The sequence below is a fragment of the Onthophagus taurus genome, chromosome 11 (assembly GCF_036711975.1).
Source record: "Onthophagus taurus isolate NC chromosome 11, IU_Otau_3.0, whole genome shotgun sequence".
Lineage (NCBI taxonomy): Eukaryota > Metazoa > Arthropoda > Insecta > Coleoptera > Scarabaeidae > Onthophagus > Onthophagus taurus.
Window position 1 is genome coordinate 34,205,418 of NC_091976.1, and position 21,618 is coordinate 34,227,035.

At 37.4% G+C, this 21,618-nt stretch overlaps 1 protein-coding gene across 3 annotated transcripts in view; it reads right to left on the reverse strand.

Annotated features, from left to right (window-relative positions):
- The window catches only part of LOC111414539 (AE binding protein 2 jing), an 80,159-nt gene that overhangs the window by 20,303 nt on the left and 38,238 nt on the right, over positions 1-21,618 (reverse strand). Inside the window, exon 1 of one of the 3 annotated variants that reach the window (XM_023045912.2) lies at positions 13,042-13,119. The exons of 1 other annotated variant lie outside the window; for it this stretch is intronic. In XM_023045912.2, the coding sequence (XP_022901680.1) occupies positions 13,042-13,085 (44 nt within the window). In that variant the 5' untranslated portion in view covers positions 13,086-13,119. Of the gene's footprint in view, positions 1-3,179; positions 3,527-13,041; positions 13,120-21,618 lie in introns of those variants that run through there. One more of the 3 variants, XM_023045911.2, reaches the window with a different exon arrangement.

Sequence of the window (21,618 nt, forward strand, 5' to 3'; positions counted from 1 at the left end):
ACAAGTAATGTTATAATGGGATGATTTCTTTGGTTTTCATTAAAAAAGAATAATTCACTTTAAAATATTTTCAAACCGCAACGTTTTTACCTTTTTTGTGTTTCTATTAAAAGTTATTGTTTTAACCACAAATATTGCTCATATTTTTTATCGATATAAATATGTGATTATTTTTTTATCAAGGAATTATAATATATATAACATAATGCTTATCTAGACTCATCCAATATAGTTTAAGCTTAAAATATTATGAGTGAATTGAATATCTACTTAACACTAGGTGGCAGCAACTTGTAATTTTTCGAATTTGGGATCGATTTAATTTTATCGCTTCTTTAATATAACATTAACAACATGTATTGATGTTATCAATTCATGATTGTATGCTAATCACAACGTTAATCGTGCGTTACGCTTGGTTTGGCAGTACGTTAACTCAAGAAGAGGTATTACATATAAGATTTTCAACCAAGTTTAATGATCGCTACTAAATTAATTCTTAAGCAGATCTTGTTAATTTTAATCAACGCTTCATCTGATGTTATTCGTATACTAAGTAAATTTTATTCCATAAACGGCATCGTTAATCAAGGCAAAGTTTAATAAATCTCGATTAGTGTACTGTTAACTTTAAGTGAACACTATAAATTGAAATTCTAATTATTATAAAAGCGAAGCTCGTTAATTGAATAATAATGTATAAAACAACATCAATATTAGATTTAATCAGAGATTGATTCTGATTTCCAAGCTTAATCAAAGCTTAACCTAGGGTTAATCGAGCGTTAAGTTTAAATTAGCGGCGTAATAAGTAAATAATGAATGATGTTAATTGCAGTTGGGGTTGGTGTTCAAAATTTGACATTTTTCCTTCAAGGTCATTAAAATTTGTAAATAAGCGCCTTAAAAAGTTATTTTAAATTATTAAAATAACTTATCTTAATAATGTCATCAATATTAGATTTAATCAGAGATTGATTCTGATTTCCAAGCTTAGTCAAAGCTTAACCTAGGGTTAATCGAGCGTTAAGTTTAAATTAGCGGCGTAATAAGTAAATAATGAATGATGTTAATTACAGTTGGGGTTGGTGTTTCAAAATTTGACATTTTTCCTTCAAGGTCATTAAAGTTTATAAATAAGCGCCTTAAAAAGTTATTTTAAATTATTAAAATAACTTATCTTAATAATGTCATCAATATTAGATTTAATCAGAGATTGATTCTGATTTCCAAGCTTAGTCAAAGCTTAACCTAGGGTTAATCGAGCGTTAAGTTTAAATTAGCGGCGTAATAAGTAAATAATGAATGATGTTAATTGCAGTTGGGGTTGGTGTTTTCAAAATTTGACATTTTTCCTTCAAGGTCATTAAACTTTGTAAATAAGCGCCTTAAAAAGTTATTTTAAATTATTAAAATAACTTATCTTAATAATGTCATCAATATTAGATTTAATCAGAGATTGATTCTGATTTCCAAGCTTAGTCAAAGCTTAACCTAGGGTTAATCGAGCGTTAAGTTTAAATTAGCGGCGTAATAAGTAAATAATGAATGATGTTAATTGCAGTTGGGGTTGGTGTTCAAAATTTGACATTTTTCCTTTAATGTCATTAAAGTTTGTAAATAAGCGCCTTAAAAAGTTATTTTAAATTATTAAAATAACTTATCTTAATAATGTCATCAATATTAGATTTAATCAGAGATTGATTCTGATTTCCAAGCTTAGTCAAAGCTTAACCTAGGGTTAATCGAGCGTTAAGTTTAAATTAGCGGCGTAATAAGTAAATAGTGAATGATGTTAATTGCAGTTGGGGTTGGTGTTTTCAAAATTTGACATTTTTCCTTCAAGGTCATTAAAGTTTGTAAATAAGCGCCTTAAAAAGTTATTTTAAATTATTAAAATAACTTATCTTAATAATGTCATCAATATTAGATTTAATCAGAGATTGATTCTGATTTCCAAGCTTAGTCAAAGCTTAACCTAGGGTTAATCGAGCGTTAAGTTTAAATTAGCGGCGTAATAAGTAAATAATGAATGATGTTAATTGCAGTTGGGGTTGGTGTTCAAAATTTGACATTTTTCCTTCAAGGTCATTAAAGTTTGTAAATAAGAGCCTTATCTTAATAATGTCATCAATATTAGATTTAATCAGAGATTGATTCTGATTTCCAAGCTTAGTCAAAGCTTAACCTAGGGTTAATCGAGCGTTAAGTTTAAATTAGCGGCGTAATAAGTAAATAATGAATGATGTTAATTGCAGTTGGGGTTGGTGTTTCAAAATTTGACATTTTTCCTTCAAGGTCATTAAAGTTTGTAAATAAGCGCCTTAAAAAGTTATTTTAAATTATTAAAATAACTTATCTTAATAATGTCATGATTCAGATCAATCAACTACGGAAAATAAAGAACAAAGATTAATGTTATTTATTACTGGGAGGACAATACGCCATCCCAAAGGGACAAAATCTAACCCGAATAGCAATGAAACTACTATAAAGAAGATAGCAATAAGTTTAAGCTCGGTTCTCAACCTTACAGTTTTATTTTAACAAGTTTAACTTCTATTATAATGTAATAGCCGCCTCATCTCTCAAACTAATAGTTATATTTTAACAAGTTGTAAGTTGATTTTACATTTTTAGATATAAAAATAAGTTATAAATTTAATGACCTTAAAGGAAAAATGTCAAATCATATTAAGTTGTAATGTTAAAAATTGTGATTTCTTAATTAGTAGAGACAATTGTTGAGTAAGAGTAAAAAAAAAGCGCACAGTAAAGTTGTTCAAAAAGAAATTGAGGAAAAGCTAAATCGATCAAAACTCTAAATTAACCGCGCAGCTGTACACTGCGCAAAAAAGAACCGTCGCCATTGACGATTGGTCAAAGATCCACGCGGTCCGACAAATCACTAACATTTTCTTTACTAACTCTATCATGACTCAAAACATTATTTATTATTGCGATAAAATAAAATATTTGCATTGCTTTACACTTTACTTCGATATAAGTTATTCAAACACGAGAGATAAACGTAAACGATGACTTCACTTCATTTAAAATAAACGATATTCAGCATTACAATCAGCTGATTTCCTCACGATTCATTCGTTGAATAAATTCGATCAAAAAAAAAAAAAATAATAGTAATAAAGAGGAAATAATCGTTCCGATGTCTTTACCACATAGTAGCAGGAGCGGTTGCGCTTGCAGAGGGTCCTATGCAGCTGTTAGGTCGATTCCGGAGGTATCCTGGGATGAAAAGTTGCCGTGAGGACGTAGAAGCCAATGCGGCCATTCAACAATCACAGTCAAAAAATGGGCGAAATAATCCAACCCACGCAAGATAATATAAATCGGGACGATTAAATATTAATAAATCACATTGAAAGCACAATTTTTTTCCTATTTTTATTGGCACAAAACTTAAAGATTAAATCGGTCGTTCGTTTAGTCGGTGGTGGTGGTGTTGGAGGAGGCCTCGTGGCCGGTTCACAATCCGGACGCATTCGGTACGGCTTTTCGACGGCGACTGAAGCGGCGCGGCGTCGTACTTTGCTTCGAGGGGAGGGTTTGCGCAATTTCTAGGGTCCGTGTGTTGGTGGGGCCCCCCCTTTTTCGAAAGAACACTCGGAGGATCCAAGCCTATATCTATTGCTTAACAGTCGAGTCTGCGTATGAATCAATCGCAGTGAATGAGCAATCATTGTTTTCCGTTTACTACTGACAGTTACGACTTGTACGTGAAAGACTGTACAAGTTTTTTTTTAACAATTTTATTTTATGTATCCTCTATTAAAATTCTTGTAATAATATTTTTTTATTCAATAATTTTCAGTTAATTTAAAACATCCATTAACTAACAAAAACTGTATGTAGGTATGAGTCATGTTTTGGTTTAAACAAAATTTAAACTTTATCAGTTATGATAAAGCAATAACTGAAATTGCACGTGTTTTCCGGTGGCGCAACTTTTTATCTAGTTTTCTAAAATTTCTAGTCGCGTACAGAAAAGGCTTCCTGTGCCGCCGTCGTTGGCAGAAGGGGCCCTCTGCAGACACATCGGTTGTTGTCTGCGGGCGCTCGGCCGTACGTCAGGTAGAAATCCGTGTCGAAGACGGCCGTTTGGGCCGATTCTTCTGCGGCTCTTGGTTCGAACTTGAACCCGGGTCGTTCCGACCTTGAATGGCGCGTTCACCTCGGGTGCCCTGAAAGAGCCTTCTGCATTCGATGCACGAACCGGGCATGGTTCGCTACACTCTGGGTTAGTGGACCCATCGCCTTTACCCGAAAACCGCTACGCAGTTAAAGAATCTAAAATGTAAAAAAACTTTCCTCTCATTATTATTAACAACATCTCTAAGTCAAGTCATCTTCGAGTCTTAATTTTAATTTTCCCGATGTTGAACATTCTAATCTTCTCTTTACCCAACTTATCTACTAATATTAATAATACAACACCACTTGTTCGATTTTTCAAATAATACTATTGATATAAAAGCAGGTGTGTACAATGTATTTGGAGTGAATATTGTGAAAAGAGGGTTTTGCAACAACGGGTTATCTATCGATTGTGTTGTTGCGTAGGGAATTTCGCGAAAATAACGACTTTACGCTCGGCGAGGGTTCATCGAGAGACAAAAGCACCGCTATGCGGCGTGGTAATGAAGAAACGTCGCAAGAATGCGCCATCTTGGAGAAGCGAAAACGTTCACATTTGAAGAGGAATTCGCGATTTACAGAGGCAAACTGCAACAGACTCGAAATAATGGATGATAATTAAAGAATCTCATCTCGTCAAAGGTAAATTGGCCATTCATTATAAAGAGAGATGTACTAATGACCTGTTAGTTCGGTTCAAAGCAAATAACCATTTGATTTGAGTTAATTAAAGGTTTTGATTCAGTATTTACTCCTTTAACAAATAATTTTAATTCCCAACTGAATAATATTGATGACAAATTACCCGCAACAATCGAACGGTGCAATTTTCGCTTTCTATGTTCTCGAAACGAAGCAGGTGTACGGCCTCTTTTTGTTTTGACAGACGTCTGGGTCTGGGAGTAAACTTCTCAAAGTACCTCGAGGTAGAGGAGGAGGACGAAAAGGAAGAGGACGTGGGAGTGGAACTTTTGTCCGCCCTCGTTTTGGGACTTTCTCATTGTCGATAACGTTTGTTTTGTCTTGGGCACGTGTGGAAATGAGGTAACGAAATTGATAATTCAAGGAATAAGTTTAAAGTGCGTGTTTCTGGATGGTTTTCGAGAAAGGGGTTTTCTTTGTGGGGCGAATTTATATAAACCATAAGAACAGATGTTTGAACCCGTATCTTTTGGACCACCGTCTGTTTTGAGTCACCTGTATTGAAATTGTACCTTCCCATTGTCTCTGTATTTGCACGCGATGCCGCAAATTGTAGTCAATTACGGAGGGAAAAAGACTACAAGTACAAGTAAACTCGGTGTAGGACAGAGAGTCAGGTGGGACAAAGGTGCGATTATAAACGATATCGCGCCACCAATTGACGATTTATCGACAACGTAACTCGCTCGCGATGGAAGCAGATGGCGCGACGCAATTTATTGTTGACACTCCACGGCGACGAAACAATTTATGTGCTCAGTTTTTTTACTTTCTTTGCATTCCCCCGGACGTTTCACGTTTTTCCCTCCTCGATTGTTGTTTTCACAGGGGTTGACCACCCTTCTATCTACGCTTCCATCACCTGCTCGCCAAAAATCATTTCAAAAATTATCCCCAATTTAAACGTAAACAAATTAAATCCCAATTAGTCGATCTTGTCAGGTAGACAACAGACACTAAGAAGTGCAAAACCCCTTCCGGGGGCCTCTCAGGAGACTTCTACTTCTTCTTCTTCTTCTTCTTGTTCTTTGATGTTGGGACGAAGGCGTCTGCATTAGGCAGCGCTGTGAGCCATCGAAGACGGCAGACGGTTATAGGTCAACGGACCTGCTGCAAGGCCATCGTTGTTGCAGAGAGAAAGACGAAAACGTGCTATGAGAAGATGAAGCGGGATGGAAGTTTCTTTCCGACCTGTGCATGGAAGGAGGAAGAAGGCAAGAGGAAGAGGCGCAAGTGAAGAAGGCATCGCCGGCAGCCAGTTTGGTCCGCGAATGGACCAACACGTGGGCTCTCGTTCAACGATGACCGTCTCTCTTAATAAAATTTGACGAGGTAAATATACAGGGTGAATAAAAAATCATGGAAAATCCTATTCTATCATAATCTTATAACGTCGTATTTGTTATCGTCTCCCACAATATCGATGTTGCCAATAACATATTTTTGCGATATTAAGGCCCGTTACTACCAAACCAATGCTATCTATCAGTTAAGCTATCTATAAGATACAATTTATCTCGTAGATAACAGGATCGTCCGTACTACCTCCTCCATTTATCTCATAGTTAAGAAATCCTTGAGATAATCAAGAAATCTAGGGATTTTTTGGTCTATTATATTAAATTGACAGCTGTATGTGGTCAAAAGACCTACTATTAGGTATTTTGACGATATTTTAACCTGTTCGATGAAGAAGAATCTCGTATTATTGTATGTTAAAATGTGATGGTAAACAATAATGGCACAACTAACATGATGAACGACTGAAGATGCCAATTGTACACTCACTCCTGCAAAATCTGCTATGGATAGCAACATGTTACCTATTGCATAAAACCGAAGAGTCAGCAACAAACGGTTTGAAGAAGGTACAGCATTATTGCTGAAATTTTGATGAATTTTACATTAAATAATAGCAATCAACAAATTACTTACATCATGGATGGAGGTTTTATTACATCTTCTATTTGATTGAAAAGGTGATGAAAACTTTTTTTCGAGAGTCGAAATATCGTAATAAATTCAACATCTGAATGAATATTTAAATGGTCAACTCTACTCCTTATTATCTTTTCGCTTCTTATAGAAATAATTCGTTGATTTCTGTAAAAATTTGTTCTTCATCTCCAATGTCGAAGAAATTATCCATGATGATTTTATCTAATGTTAATTATTAATAGTTTTTTATTTACGTTTATACTACTTTTCTTATTTTAACAGAAATAGTAAAACGCTCGAATTTTATACATCAGTATAAATTCTATTTGAGGTTAGGTATCCGCAGTTATCCCTTAGATAGCAACTTATCCGACACCCAATCCACGGGTTACAGATATTTCAAAAGTTACCCTTGGATAGCGGTATCTATAAGATAAATGCAGTGGTAGTAACCAATTTTGTAAGCTATCCGATAGATAACGCTATCAGCGACTTTATCTATGAGTGGTAGTAGTGGGCCTAAGGCTCGTTACTACCATCTTCTGGTTAAGCTATCTAAGAGATTGTTACTATGGTTACGGCTATTTCACGCGCTCTGATTGGCTAGTAGATTGGTTTATCTATAAGATAAATTTAACTAAAAGATGGTAGTAATGGACCTAAGATGAGAAACTTGAAAAATCGTATCTAAAGAACAAATTGAGATATCATGCTGAAATAATTAACATTTTAAAGTAATTTTAGTAAGTTCGATTAAAATAATAATAATAATAATAATAATAAATGCCTTTATTAGAAAATAAGCTTAATTGTACAAAAAAAAAAAAACATACAAAAGAAAATAGGCGAGTTCCAGCTTGTACTAGTTAGTACAGCTGCTCTAACTAACCTAAGAAACAAAAAAAGAAAAACATGACTCGGCCAAAAATTACAAAGCAACAGCTAGATACAACAACAAGATTGCAAAACATGTCAGATCAGCGTTTGCCCCCATGTAGACATTGTTCAAGAAAACAAGAATATTTCTGTGTAAGTTTAAACCTTCGTAGTGAGAACCCCTTGCAATTATCGTCCACCTCATTATATTTCGAAGTTATTTGAAATAAGTATGATCTCTGAAACAAAGACAAACGATAGAAGGGTGGCGACAGTCTTCCGCGAAATCGCGTATTTATTCGGTGGACATCATTTCGGAAAGTTATCAGTTGGTAGAGATACTGTGGTTCCTTGTAGTTTATAATTTTATGGTATAGGCACAAACACTGCACTTTCCTACGATGATACATATTTAGCCATCCCGCATCCTTCAGTTTATAAGATATTCTGTTATATTTTCTAATTCCATAAATATACCGAAGACACGAATTTTGCACTCGTTGAATACGTGTTACATCGCTAACGTCAATGCACGGATGGTAGACCTCAGCACAATAAGTGAATTGAGACAACACAGAGGCTTCGCACAACACCTTTTTCAGATGAATACCAAGGTAGTGTCTATGAGGAAACAACATCCTCAGATGATAATAAGCCCTGGATATACAGTTGGAGACATGCTTCTTATAGCGAAAACTGTTGTCCATAATCATACCCAAATTCTTTACCTCACTAACCAAAGGAATGTTACAACCATCAATTTGCAAATCAATGCTTTCCCGAAAACCATTACATATAGCGGAATTTCCAAAAAGTATAGCATTGGATTTACTCGGATTAAGATGTAGACCGTATTCCCGAGCCACTTTATGAATGTAATCGAGGTCTTTTTGCATATTCGTAATACCCAACGCGAAGTCGCGTGGATCAAAGGAAACATACATCTGCAAGTCATCCGCATACATATGGTACTCACAATGATTTAACCCCCTAACGATTTGAGATGTATATAAAGAAAATAGAATAGGCCCTAAAATAGTACCTTGTGGTACACCCTTGCTCAAACAGCGAAATTCAGACAAAGCATCACCGATTCTAACCGACTGATGCCTATTACTTAAATAATTTTCAATTAAGTTTAAAGCGGATTCGCTGAAGCCAATATACTTTAACAATTCCACAAGCAAATCATGACAAACACTATCAAAAGCTCTACTAAAATCCAACAAGACTACCAACGTACATAATCCTTTATCTCGAGCCTGTAAAATATCATTAGTTACCTTGAGAAGAGCAGTACTGCAGCTATGGTTTCTACGAAAACCAGATTGATGCTTCGGTAAAATATTATTAATTTGAACAAATTGATGCAACTGATTAAACATAATTCTTTCCAGAACTTTAGATAAAATTGGCAATATGCTAATCGGCCGCAGATCTTTAGGCTCAGATGGGTCACGTTTTTTCGGGATAGGAACCACAATTGACAACTTCCAACAGTCAGGTACATCCGAAGTTTCAATGCAAACATTGAGTAAATGTGTCAAGTAGGGTAATATAAATGGAAGACACATATTCAACATACTCATACTGATATTATCAGCACCGGCAGCTCTAGAAGAAATTGAGGAAATAGCTTTTATTACATCAGCTTCGGATACAAAGACAAACTTAAAATTAGTTTGAATCAAATTTAAAGGCGGTAAGTCATTAAAACTGAAACGCGTTGCAGGGTTCAAAGAAGGGACTGAATCAATAAAGAAATCGTTAACCTCATCTGGTCGATTCAAGTGAGCAGGGATTTGCTGTGAACATTTCGTACCACAAATACCCAAATGATTCAATTGTTTCCACAGTTCAGCACCCCGAGACGTCTGATATAAAAATTCCAGATATGATTTTCTTTCTCTTCTAATGCAGGTTGTAGTAAAATTCCTCAGCTCCTTATAAGCAACCCAATCAGCACCTGAACGAGTACGCTTGTATTTATTCTTTGCCCTATCACGTTCGTCCATAAGCAATTTAATATTTGGTGTTAACCAAGGTACGACCTTTTTGGTAAACCTCCTCACGGTTAAAGGGGCATGTCTGTCAAATAAAGCCAGCAGCAAGTTATTAAAGTTTTGAACTTTACAATTAATGTTATCCATGAAAAATATTTTGTGAAAAGGCACCGATTGCAGATCGCTAATGAAAGCACACTCATCGACACCACGCAGCATACGCACGGATAATAACCGAGGAGGAATCTTAGGTACTTTCAAATCTATTTCGCAAAAAATCAAATCATGATCAGACAAATCACACGGCAATACGCCACTAATACTCACCAAACGACAGCAAGATGTGACGATGACATCCAACAATGTCACAACAGCATTGGTCACACGAGTCGGATCACCTATTAGTTGCACAGCCGAGCATACATCCAAGAATTCATGAAACAGGTTAATGAATGGACCATTCACGTTCAGAAGATCGATGTTCAGGTCACCCAAACAAAAAATGTTTTCGGATTCAGCAACACAAGTAGTGTATACTTCCTCCACACTACTCAAAAAGTCTCTACAATTAATGTGAGGCGGTCTGTATATCCCACCGACAAAAATAGAGGACTTAGGAAAGAAAAATTGAAGCCAGACCTGCTCAATATCACCACCAACCGCAATAGGCTTATAGTCAAAGTAATCACGGAAGACTATCGCAACACCCCCACCACGATCCGTCCTATCAAATCTGACAATTCTATAACCATCAAATCCAAAATCGTACTCAGTATTTGGATTCAACCACGTTTCGGTCAAAACCAAAACATCAAAATGATTATCACATAATATAGTTTTAACATCTACTAATTTAGGCAAAAGCGATCTGACATTCAGATGTGCAAGGCGTATCAAATGCATACAAATAATAAACTAAAGTTATTCTATATACAGACAAAATTAACAAAAAGAAAAAAACAAAATAAAGAACAAAGAGAGGCACGAAATAACTAGTCTCCTCTCCGCCGTAACCACAAACAGCTACATTAAGAAGTTTATTCATTTATTTATTTTAATTTATTTCATTTTATTTTTCTTCCCTTCCTCAATCAACTCAGAGCACCCTAATTTATCCAAATCAGCGAGCGACTTAATTTTAAATTTAATGCCATTCCTGTTCACAAAGATGTTCCCATCCAAGGACCAAACAGCTCTGTAATTAAATTTTTTCACCGCTTCTTGATACAACCGATGGCGCACCTTCGTCAGATCTTCTACAATTGAGATATTTTTACCTTTAAGCAGTTTCCTGTTGTGCATGACCATTCTTCGTTCTCGATAGCTCACAAATTTAACGAGGATAGTTTGCGTACCGTGTTTCGTAGGTTGACCAACTGCATGACACCGATCAATCAAATTACGCGCCATGTTGATATTCAAACTGCCGTTAATCAGCTCAAGAACTTTATCTTCGACTTCACTAGACTGGCACTTTTTTAATCCCTTTATACGAACATTAGATCGCCGCGAATATTGCTCTAAATCATCGCATTTTAAGGTCAACTCACTGTTTTCATGGTTCAACTGCTCAACACGGTCCTCAAGGAACCTGATTTTTTCGGAAAAAACCCGTTCCACTTCCTTAGAAATAATATCTCGTAGAATATTTAAGAAATCAACGTCTTTAATAATTTCGATCACACAAGATTTCACGAAATCTTTTTTCTCCTGCGCTGCCCGAGTCTTATCAGCCATCGTGCAAATAATAAACAATAATAACTTCCCCGTCACAAACAAAATACGGCGGAGCGAAACAAAGCACTCCTCACTCAGCCGCCATACTTTTCTTTTTTCTTTTTTCTTTTAAATATGTTAATTATAAATTAAAATCCGTTTTATTTTTTGCTTATGCGAGAAAGTATCAATTATTGTATGCGGGTGTAAAAATGAATTTGAATTAAATTGTAAAAGGTGGACCCAACCCCCATCTTTTTCGCTATCGCCCCACGAATCTTATACGGGACGTATTAATTTCGCCATCAATTTCATTTCGCGTCTGCATAAATTCTTGAAAGCATCTGGCGCCGGCATAATTTGTAATTCTGTAAATACAATTTATTTAAATAATTAATTCAATACATCATGTCCCGTTTACACGCTATCCGTAAATTTAGCAAATTTTTATTCCGCCTACCAAATGTTCGGCAAAGATAATTCGTTTTTAACAACACGGTTAAGTCAAGTTTCGAAATCGTAAAAAATCACCACCTGTTAACCACCAACAGCATTGCGTTTTTTAAAGTTATAAACATAAACAAATTGGCATTAGTTTAGAATAACACATCTCGTTTTGGAATTAACGCCGTCTTTCAATAAGAAGCGTCCCCGCTTTATGACACCTTCTAGTTTTAGAACCGTCATTAACTCGCGCATTCACAATGATGCCTGGTTTTACGTAAACGGTAATAGCCCCGAGCTTATAAGGAAGCATCCATTATAAGCAATAAACTTTATATGAATTGTTTTAGTGTTCCGTGAATTGACGTTCTAGGTCTCTCTAAAATAAAATTAAAAACGATTACTTCATAGCAAGAAGTTACAATGTGGCTACTCCGTTATATTAATAATCGATATGGGGGAGATTTATTGTGTTAGTAAAGTTTCTGTTTCGAACAGTTACGTTTGCCCGCTTTTGTCATTAAGCCTATCAAACTAATTGGTCAAACTCGATAAAAGCAAAAAATATAAATCGAATTTGCGCTCGCAAGACAAAACATCATTGCTCCCCTTTGAACGTGTAGGTAACATTGCGTGCAACAAAGCTTAAAGCCAAACAGGTGCCGCGAAATCAAGTTGGCCACGTCAAAACAAACGCGGTCGCGGAGTGCCATGACCTCGCACACAGCATACTCGACGGAATGTTTTCCCCGAGAAAAATTACTCGAGGGGATTATATTTTTTATTAGTGTTGGCAAAAGCTACGTTAGGTTAGGTTAGGATTTAATTAATTTGTGGTAAATACTAAATAGTTTTGATTTTGCGATCAATTTCTATGTAAAATTGATGTCTTTGATGATATTTTAAGTGATGGTCGACGACCGCTCGCCATTTATTATACGTGCGGGAAATTTATGTTCGTTTCGTATTAATATATGCGGTCCCCCTCGGGCTAGAATCGACTGACCGCTTCGGCTGGTCTTGGTCTTGGCCGCTCCACCACCGGGATAAGACATATCAGATCGATACGAACGTGACAGAACTTAAACTAAAGTTATATTCAAACGGAAGACGATTATTTGGACGTGAAGCATCAGCTGTTGCGACAAACCAAATACGGTCTCGTCGTTGAATCCCCACCATTCATCAATTATTACGATCTTACCTTTCCGTTATACCTTTCCGTTTCGCACAACCAGGTTTATCCATTCTCGACAACAATATAACTCACGAGAGAGTAGAGAACCTACCGTAAACGATAAACGGCACAAAACTGCGACAAGTACCTACAAAGAGACAATTGCATGCCTCATTCGGAATATATAAATAAAGCTAACACCCCACGTCAAGGCATAAAATTGATCGCACGTGCCATATGAGATAGCGTCGGCATCGTCTTTCATCTAAAAACAGCCTTAACGTAAAGAGATTTATTTTATTTAATAGTCATCAATTGATAATTAAAAAATAACACGACTATCGCGTAACGCTAACAATTTTTTTTATTTAATTCCTTATACACGTATAATTGTTTAAAAATCTGAAAATAGCACAAAAACCACAGCCTCCCACGTCTTCTCGTTGTCCCATATGATCTCTAAATATAGAACGAGCGCACCTCCTCATGTGATGCAAGCAAAGCACCGATCGAACATATGCGTCTATCTTCTCTCTCGCCGAGCCTCTCTCTCCTTCTTGCCGGCTTTGCCACATTCCGATGGGCGCGTGAATACGTAATCCGGTAATTGCGGATAGTCCCGCGAGGTGGGGCTCGATTTTTCCGGCCCCCACACGTCCTCCTAACGGTTAATAGAAGCAAGAACGGGCAACGGCAATGTGCGTTGTTGCCGGGAGGGAAACGGAAATGACGAAAACGGAACGAGGCAAGTCCTTCCTTGGGTTGATCCGGAAACGTTGACAACGAGATCGTTTCGATATTCACTACAAGACAGATAATAGTGGGTAACGTGAATTCGGTGAATCAACCGAAGAACAGTTCCCACGTTGCTTTCGAAGGTATTGCAGCTCACTTTCATCGGTTCAAGGACGCGCTAGTGGATTGTTCCGAGAGAGCTTATTGTTGTCGTTCTATCCCACGCAAATACACAATGGATAAACATTAGTTCAGAACCTATCAAGATCGTCGTTTTTTAAATTAAACTGTATCAATCGAAATATTTATATATATATATGTATATTTAAACGTATGTTGCTGTGGTTGGTCCGAGACCTTATCCGCTTCACCTGCGCTAGATTGTTATATATTTTTCATTGAGATTAAACTAGAACTAACACTAGACCTACAACTAGAAACATTCGGGTTTAGCCGTACGTTTCTTAAGACTGCTAAACTCGAATGTTTTTAGTTCTAGGGCTAGTGTTAGTGCTAGTGATAGTGCTAGATAGCACTAGATATCACTATGTAGAACTATCACTAGACCGATCTCACTAACCGTCTCTCTCAAGACGGCTAAACCCTAATGTTTCTAGTTCTAGTTCTAATGTTAGTTTTAGTGACATTGCAAGTGCAAAATTAAAACTAACACTATACCTAGAACTAGAATCGTTTGGGTTTAGCCGCACGTCTCTCAAGACGGCTAAACCCAAATGATTCTAGTTCTAGGTCTAGTGTTAGTGCCAATGACAGTGCTAGATAGCACTAGATATCACTATGTAGAACTATCACTAGACCGACCTCACTAACCGTCTCTCTCAAGACGGCTAAACCCTAATGTTTCTAGTTCTAGTTCTAATGTTAGTTTTAGTGACATTGCAAGTGTAAAACTAAAACTAACACTATACCTAGAACTAGAACCGTTTGGGTTTAGCCGCACGTCTCTCAAGACGGCTAAACCCAAATGATTCTAGTTCTAGGTCTAGTGTTAGTGCCAGTGCTAGATAGCACTAGATATCACTATGTAGAACTATCACTAGACCGATCTCACTAACCGTCTCTCTCAAGACGGCTAAACCCTAATGTTTCTAGTTCTAGGTCTAATGTTAGTTTTAGTGACATTGCAAGTGTAAAACTAAAACTAACACTATACCTAGAACTAGAACCGTTTGGGTTTAGCCGCACGTCTCTCAAGACGGCTAAACCCAAATGATTCTAGTTCTAGGTCTAGTGTTAGTGCTAGTGACAGTGCTAGATAGCACTAGATATCACTATGTAGAACTATCACTAGACCGATCTCACTAACCGTCTCTCTGAAGACGGCTAAACCCTAATGTTTCTAGTTCTAGGTCTAATGTTAGTTTTAGTGACATTGCAAGTGTAAAACTAAAACTAACACTATACCTAGAACTAGAATCATTTGGGTTTAGCCGCACGTCTCTCAAGACGGCTAAACCCAAATGATTCTAGTTCTAGGTCTAGTGTTAGTGCCAGTGACAGTGCTAGATAGCACTAGATATCACTATGTAGAACTATCACTAGACCGATCTCACTAACCGTCTCTCTGAAGACGGCTAAACCCTAATGTTTCTAGTTCTAGGTCTAATGTTAGTTTTAGTGACATTGCAAGTGTAAAACTAAAACTAACACTATACCTAGAACTAGAATCGTTTGGGTTTAGCCGCACGTCTCTCAAGACGGCTAAACCCAAATGATTCTAGTTCTAGGTCTAGTGTTAGTGCCAGTGACAGTGCTAGATAGCACTAGATATCACTATGTAGAACTATCACTAGACCGATCTCACTAACCGTCTCTCTCAAGACGGCTAAACCCTAATGTTTCTAGTTCTAGGTCTAATGTTAGTTTTAGTGACATTGCCAGTGTAAAACTAAAACTAACACTATACCTAGAACTAGAATCATTTGGGTTTAGCCGCACGTCTCTCAAGACGGCTAAACCCAAATGATTCTAATTCTAGGTCTAGTGTTAGTGCTAGTGACAGTGCTAGATAGCACTAGATATCACTATGTAGAACTATCACTAGACCGATCTCACTAGCCGTCTCTCTCAAGACGGCTAAACCCTAATGTTTCTAGTTCTAGGTCTAATGTTAGTTTTAGTGACATTGCAAGTGTAAAACTAAAACTAACACTATACCTAGAACTAGAATCGTTTGGGTTTAGCCGCACGTCTCTCAAAACGGCTAAACCCAAATGATTCTAGTTTTAGGTATAGTGTTAGTTCTAGCAACAGCGCTAGTGTAAAACTAGAACTAACACTAGACCTACAACTAGAAACATTCGGTGTTAGTTCTAGTTTTACTTGTTATTCAGCGTTAGATTGTAGTATATTTTAATTGAACAAAAAGTGAATCCAACATTAGACCTTAAATTAGTCCGTTATATCGAGGTTTTACCGTATAACGATAATACGTAGTGCTTCACGGATGGAGAAGTATATGTTGTACCACAAGAACATATTATATACATATATCCTATGCAATCAAACAACAGACCAGGAAATGCTAGAAGGGTGCGAAGAGTTTACATATTTGTAGTCTCTAGTCAGTAAGATTCCAAATTGTAAGAAGGATATAGCACATAGAATAAATCTAGGGCGTAAAGCAATACAACAGTTAAATTAAAGAAATAAAGAACGCAGAACGAAATAGTAAACGCGATGTCATTCTGAGGACTATGCGAGATATTGATTACTTAATGTTGATATATCTTCTAATACACGCAAGATTAAAGAATGGCTTACATCATGTATTTTTCATTACAAATCATTACAGCATTTAATCGTCCAATTAAGAACGATTTGGATATATATCGTTAAACAAATTTGCCATTTCCGTCACAACTGTTCAAAACTGACTAATAATATTAGTAAAATGGTAAATCTGGCAACATTGTTTGGAATTCTTTTTGTTCCACCCTGTATATGACCAGAGGGCAAACATTAGTTAAAACCCCTAAACTGCCACAATTTCGAAAGAGGGCGCTTCCCGAAAGTATGTAAACGACGACCGCAAAATGGTTTGAGTTTTGAAGAGATTTCTCTCGCCGCTTTCTGGACGTGTTAAAAATGCGTTCCCAACCCCACCCCCGTCGAAAGGACGCCGCTTTATAGCTACATTTATGAGAGGAGTCCCCCGAACTCAACCCTCCTCGCTCCGAGCTAAACATCTGGCGGCACATTAAGGGTGGGACGTAGAGTAGCGAGGGTTGAATTTTTTTTAACAATGCCACTAAATTGACAGAAGCCGAGGTCATCTTTGACGCCTGGCATGGAAAATTCAAATAAAAATTAAATATTCATGCCCAAAACCTCTGTAGCTGTTTTTGCTTTATTAATTGGTCTATTTTAATTTATTAATTAATGGATTTGATTACGAGGGGGAAATTGTCTCCGTTTCATTCTTTTCTTTTACTTTTGATGGATCAAGTACAACACCAATTAGGATAATCAAAACGCCGTTGGGGAGTTAAAAAAAAAGAAATCCTTCTTCAAAGGGGATCTGAAAATGTTTGTTTCTAGTGATTAATTAAGTACGAAGGGGAGAGTAATCGAGAGGTTTCTCGATTTAAATGGTAGCAACGAAATCAATGTAGTGTAACGTTTAAGGAATCCGTACTCGTGTGGGAAAAATTCCCAATCAATTACTCCGCGTGTAATCGACGGTGACTTTATTTGAAAATTACGTACCGGGGGGTCGCGTTTACCTCCGACAAGAAAAAAAAGTCCTCGCATAGCGACACGTACCTCGAAGTCGTCGTCGCCGTAATCCCCCCTTTCATTCCCACCAAACTGTGGTGACGACGTCGCGACGCGTACATCTCGTAAATTGAGGACTCGGCGCGCACAGCTATGCGTTTGAACCCGGTACACTTCTTCTTCGCCTGCATATCTATTCTTTTCCTCATCAATACCAAAGTTACCTGCTTTCGACCCAAGAAGACTTTCATCTTCGTCTTTTCGATAAATAAAAGAGAGATCGCGAAATGAAGAAGAAGAAGAAAACTAAAGGACCACCGAGGTTTCTTCGTCATGTGGCGCTAGGGGACACCACAATCGCGCGCGATTCGTTAACCGGTTCTTCCGCAATTGCAATTAGCGGCTAAACGGCCGGAGATGGGCTTTGCGAAACGTTAGATTGCGTGTACGGGCAGGATCAATTACAAATGGGCACTGTCTCTCTTCGTTTATAATCATTAACTAATCGTAAAAAACCGAGTACATACACATGTTCGAGAATATTAAGATATATATATATACAGTAAAACCTCGATAAAAATTTACAATAATCTAACGATGAATAACAATTAAAACTAGAACTAACACTAGACTAAAAACATTCGGATTTAGCCGCACGTCTCTCAAGACGGCTAAACCCGAATGATTTTTGTTCTAGGTATAGTGTTTGTTCTAGTTTTATATTTGCACTGTCACTAGAACTAACACAAGACATAGAACTAGAATCATTCGGGTTTAGCCGTCTTGAGAGACGTGCGGCTAAATCCGAATGTTTCTAGTTCTCGGTCTAGTGTTACTTCTAGTATTGCACTAGCATTATCACTAGAACTAACACTAGACCGAGAACTAGAATCATTCGGGTTTAGCCGTCTTGAGAGACGTGCGGCTAAATCCGAATGTTTCTAGTTCTCGGTCTAGTGTTACTTCTAGTATTGCACTAGCACTATCACTAGAACTAACACTAGACCGAGAACTAGAATCATTCGGGTTTAGCCGTCTTGAGAGACGTACGGCTAAATCCGAATGTTTCTAGTTCTCGGTCTAGTGTTACTTCTAGTATTGCACTAGCACTATCACGAGAACTAACACTAGACCGAGAACTAGAATCATTCGGGTTTAGCCGTCTTGAGAGACGTGCGGCTAAATCCGAATGTTTCTAGTTCTCGGTCTAGTGTTACTTCTAGTATTGCACTAGCACTATCACTAGAACTAACACAATACCTAGAACTAGAATCATTCGGGTTTAGCCGTCTTGAGAGACGTGCGGCTAAATCCGAATGTTTCTAGTTCTCGGTCTAGTGTTACTTCTAGTATTGCACTAGCACTATCACTAGAACTAAAACAAGACCTAGAACTAGAATCATTTGGGTTTAGCCGTCTTGAGAGACGTGCGGCTAAATCCGAATGTTTCTAGTTCTTGGTCTGGTGTTACTTCTAGTATTGCACTAGCACTAACATTAGATCGAGAACTAGAATCATTCGGGTTTAGCCGTCTTGAGAGACGTGCGGCTAAATCCGAATGTTTCTAGTTCTCGGTCTAGTGTTACTTCTAGTATTGCACTAGCACTATCACTAGAACTAACACTAGACCGAGAACTAGAATCATTCGGGTTTAGCCGTCTTGAGAGACGTGCGGCTAAATCCGAATGTTTCTAGTTCTCGGTCTAGTGTTACTTCTAGTATTGCACTAGCACTATCACTAGAACTAACACTAGACCGAGAACTAGAATCATTCGGGTTTAGCCGTCTTGAGAGACGTGCGGCTAAATCCGAATGTTTCTAGTTCTCGGTCTAGTGTTACTTCTAGTATTGCACTAGCACTATCACGAGAACTAACACTAGACCGAGAACTAGAATCATTCGGGTTTAGCCGTCTTGAGAGACGTGCGGCTAAATCCGAATGTTTCTAGTTCTCGGTCTAGTGTTACTTCTAGTATTGCACTAGCACTATCACGAGAACTAACACTAGACCGAGAACTAGAATCATTCGGGTTTAGCCGTCTTGAGAGACGTGCGGCTAAATCCGAATGTTTCTAGTTCTCGGTCTAGTGTTACTTCTAGTATTGCACTAGCACTATCACTAGAACTAACACTAGACCGAGAACTAGAATCATTCGGGTTTAGCCGTCTTGAGAGACGTGCGGCTAAATCCGAATGTTTCTAGTTCACGGTCTAGTGTTACTTCTAGTATTGCACTAGCACTATCACTAGAACTAACACAATACCTAGAACTAGAATCATTCGGGTTTAGCCGTCTTGAGAGACGTGCGGCTAAATCCGAATGTTTCTAGTTCTCGGTCTAGTGTTACTTCTAGTATTGCACTATCACTAGAACTAACACAATACCTAGAACTAGAATCATTCGGGTTTAGCCGTCTTGAGAGACGTGCGGCTAAACCCGAATATTTTTAGTTTTATTTCAATGAAAAACATACAACATTCTAACGCTGAATAACAACTAAACCTAGAACTAACACTAAGTGTAGTACGAGAAACATTTGAGTTTAGCCGTCTTGAGAGACGTCTAGTGTCAGTTTCGGTTTTATTTCAATAGAAAATATAAAACAATCTACCGTTGTCCGTTTTAACGAGGTCCGTTATATCGAGGTTTTACTGTATTAAGTTTTCATTATTGTTTCGATTAGCTCATTAAATAAATCGAGTAACTGTTTTAAGAAAGGTTTCTAGAAACAAGGGATAGTTCGTTTTCAGACGAATCACGATTTGCCACATTATCAGAAGGAAACATCACCGTTTCGAGCGAAGCAGGTAGTACTACTACTTCGTTATGGTTTGGTATCAATCAATTGGCTCGCTGGAAAGTAGTAATTTTGCCTCCGCGCGATCGCCAAATCGACCGGAAAATCGCCGCTTGGTTTTGCCGGACAAATTAAAATAAACGGTCCCCCTATTGCCAATAACGCGAACTCGATTTTACCTCACTATCTAACGGTTTAATCCAACGTTTCATTTCTAATTTCGAATCTAATTTCTTATTTTCAATCGTTCGTATTCGTCTAAGTTCGCGTCATTTTTTAAGGGTTCACTTCTCGTACGGTTTGCTCTGGATAAGCTTTAGAAGCCTCTCAGATCGATATCGGGGGTGTGAAGTCCGTTCCACACGCTACAAATCTATTTTTAGAAGGGGCGCGAACTCATTCATGATAAAAACGTGGTTTTTACCCGGATGGTGAAGAAAATTTATTACGGCGAGAAAAAAAATGATTTAAAACTCGGTAATATAAATTTTGCGTTCAAAGCTCGGTACAAGATGGTGTTGCCCGTGTAAATCGGACCACAACTTCCTGGCATTGAAAAAGTTTTTGGGTCGGACGATATTTTAATTGGGTTCGTAATAAGTTTTCATCTTTTAAGTTGAAAAGTGGAAAGTGGGTTTTTTAATATTGAGACGTAATAATATAACAAGGATAATAACCGTTTTAAAACTGGTTTTAAAGGCAACAAACGTTCCCTTATAGATTAGTTGAATAATCGAAGGTGAGAAAATTTACGTAAGGCACGCACGCAGCCAGCAGCTTTGCTGCATTAAAGCGACAAAATTGCATAATTTCCGGTCTCGCGTTGTAAATAATAATGCCGGCCGAGGAAAAGGTTCACTCTCTACGTCCCTTATCGCGTGTCGATCCCGGAGATAACAATACCGGAAGCGGCGCTAAACGCGCGTTTCCTGCTCCCCCCAACAGTGCTGGACAGAGTTGCGTCCGGCAATAATCGAGGGCGCATTTGCAAGTCAAATATCGCCCCTGTTTGTAATTACTATTTGGGATATACTGGTAGCGTCTTCTACACAGATTGCATTAAAGACTTTTTGGTATTTAAAATATCAAAAAATTTGGGTGATCAAATGTTTAACAAACAAAGTTCGATCTCAAATTGTGTTATAAAAGCAATGCAAATTTAGAATAGGAGATTTTTATGGTAAAGCTCCATCTTGTATGTACCATTAGGTTTTTGGTACCTATGCTTTTTGAATCCAACCTCAATTTTTATTATTACCATTTTTTCTATCGCTTTTAAAAAATCGAATTCTTAAGATATCTCAATGAAATATTGGTGATATATAGAGTAAAG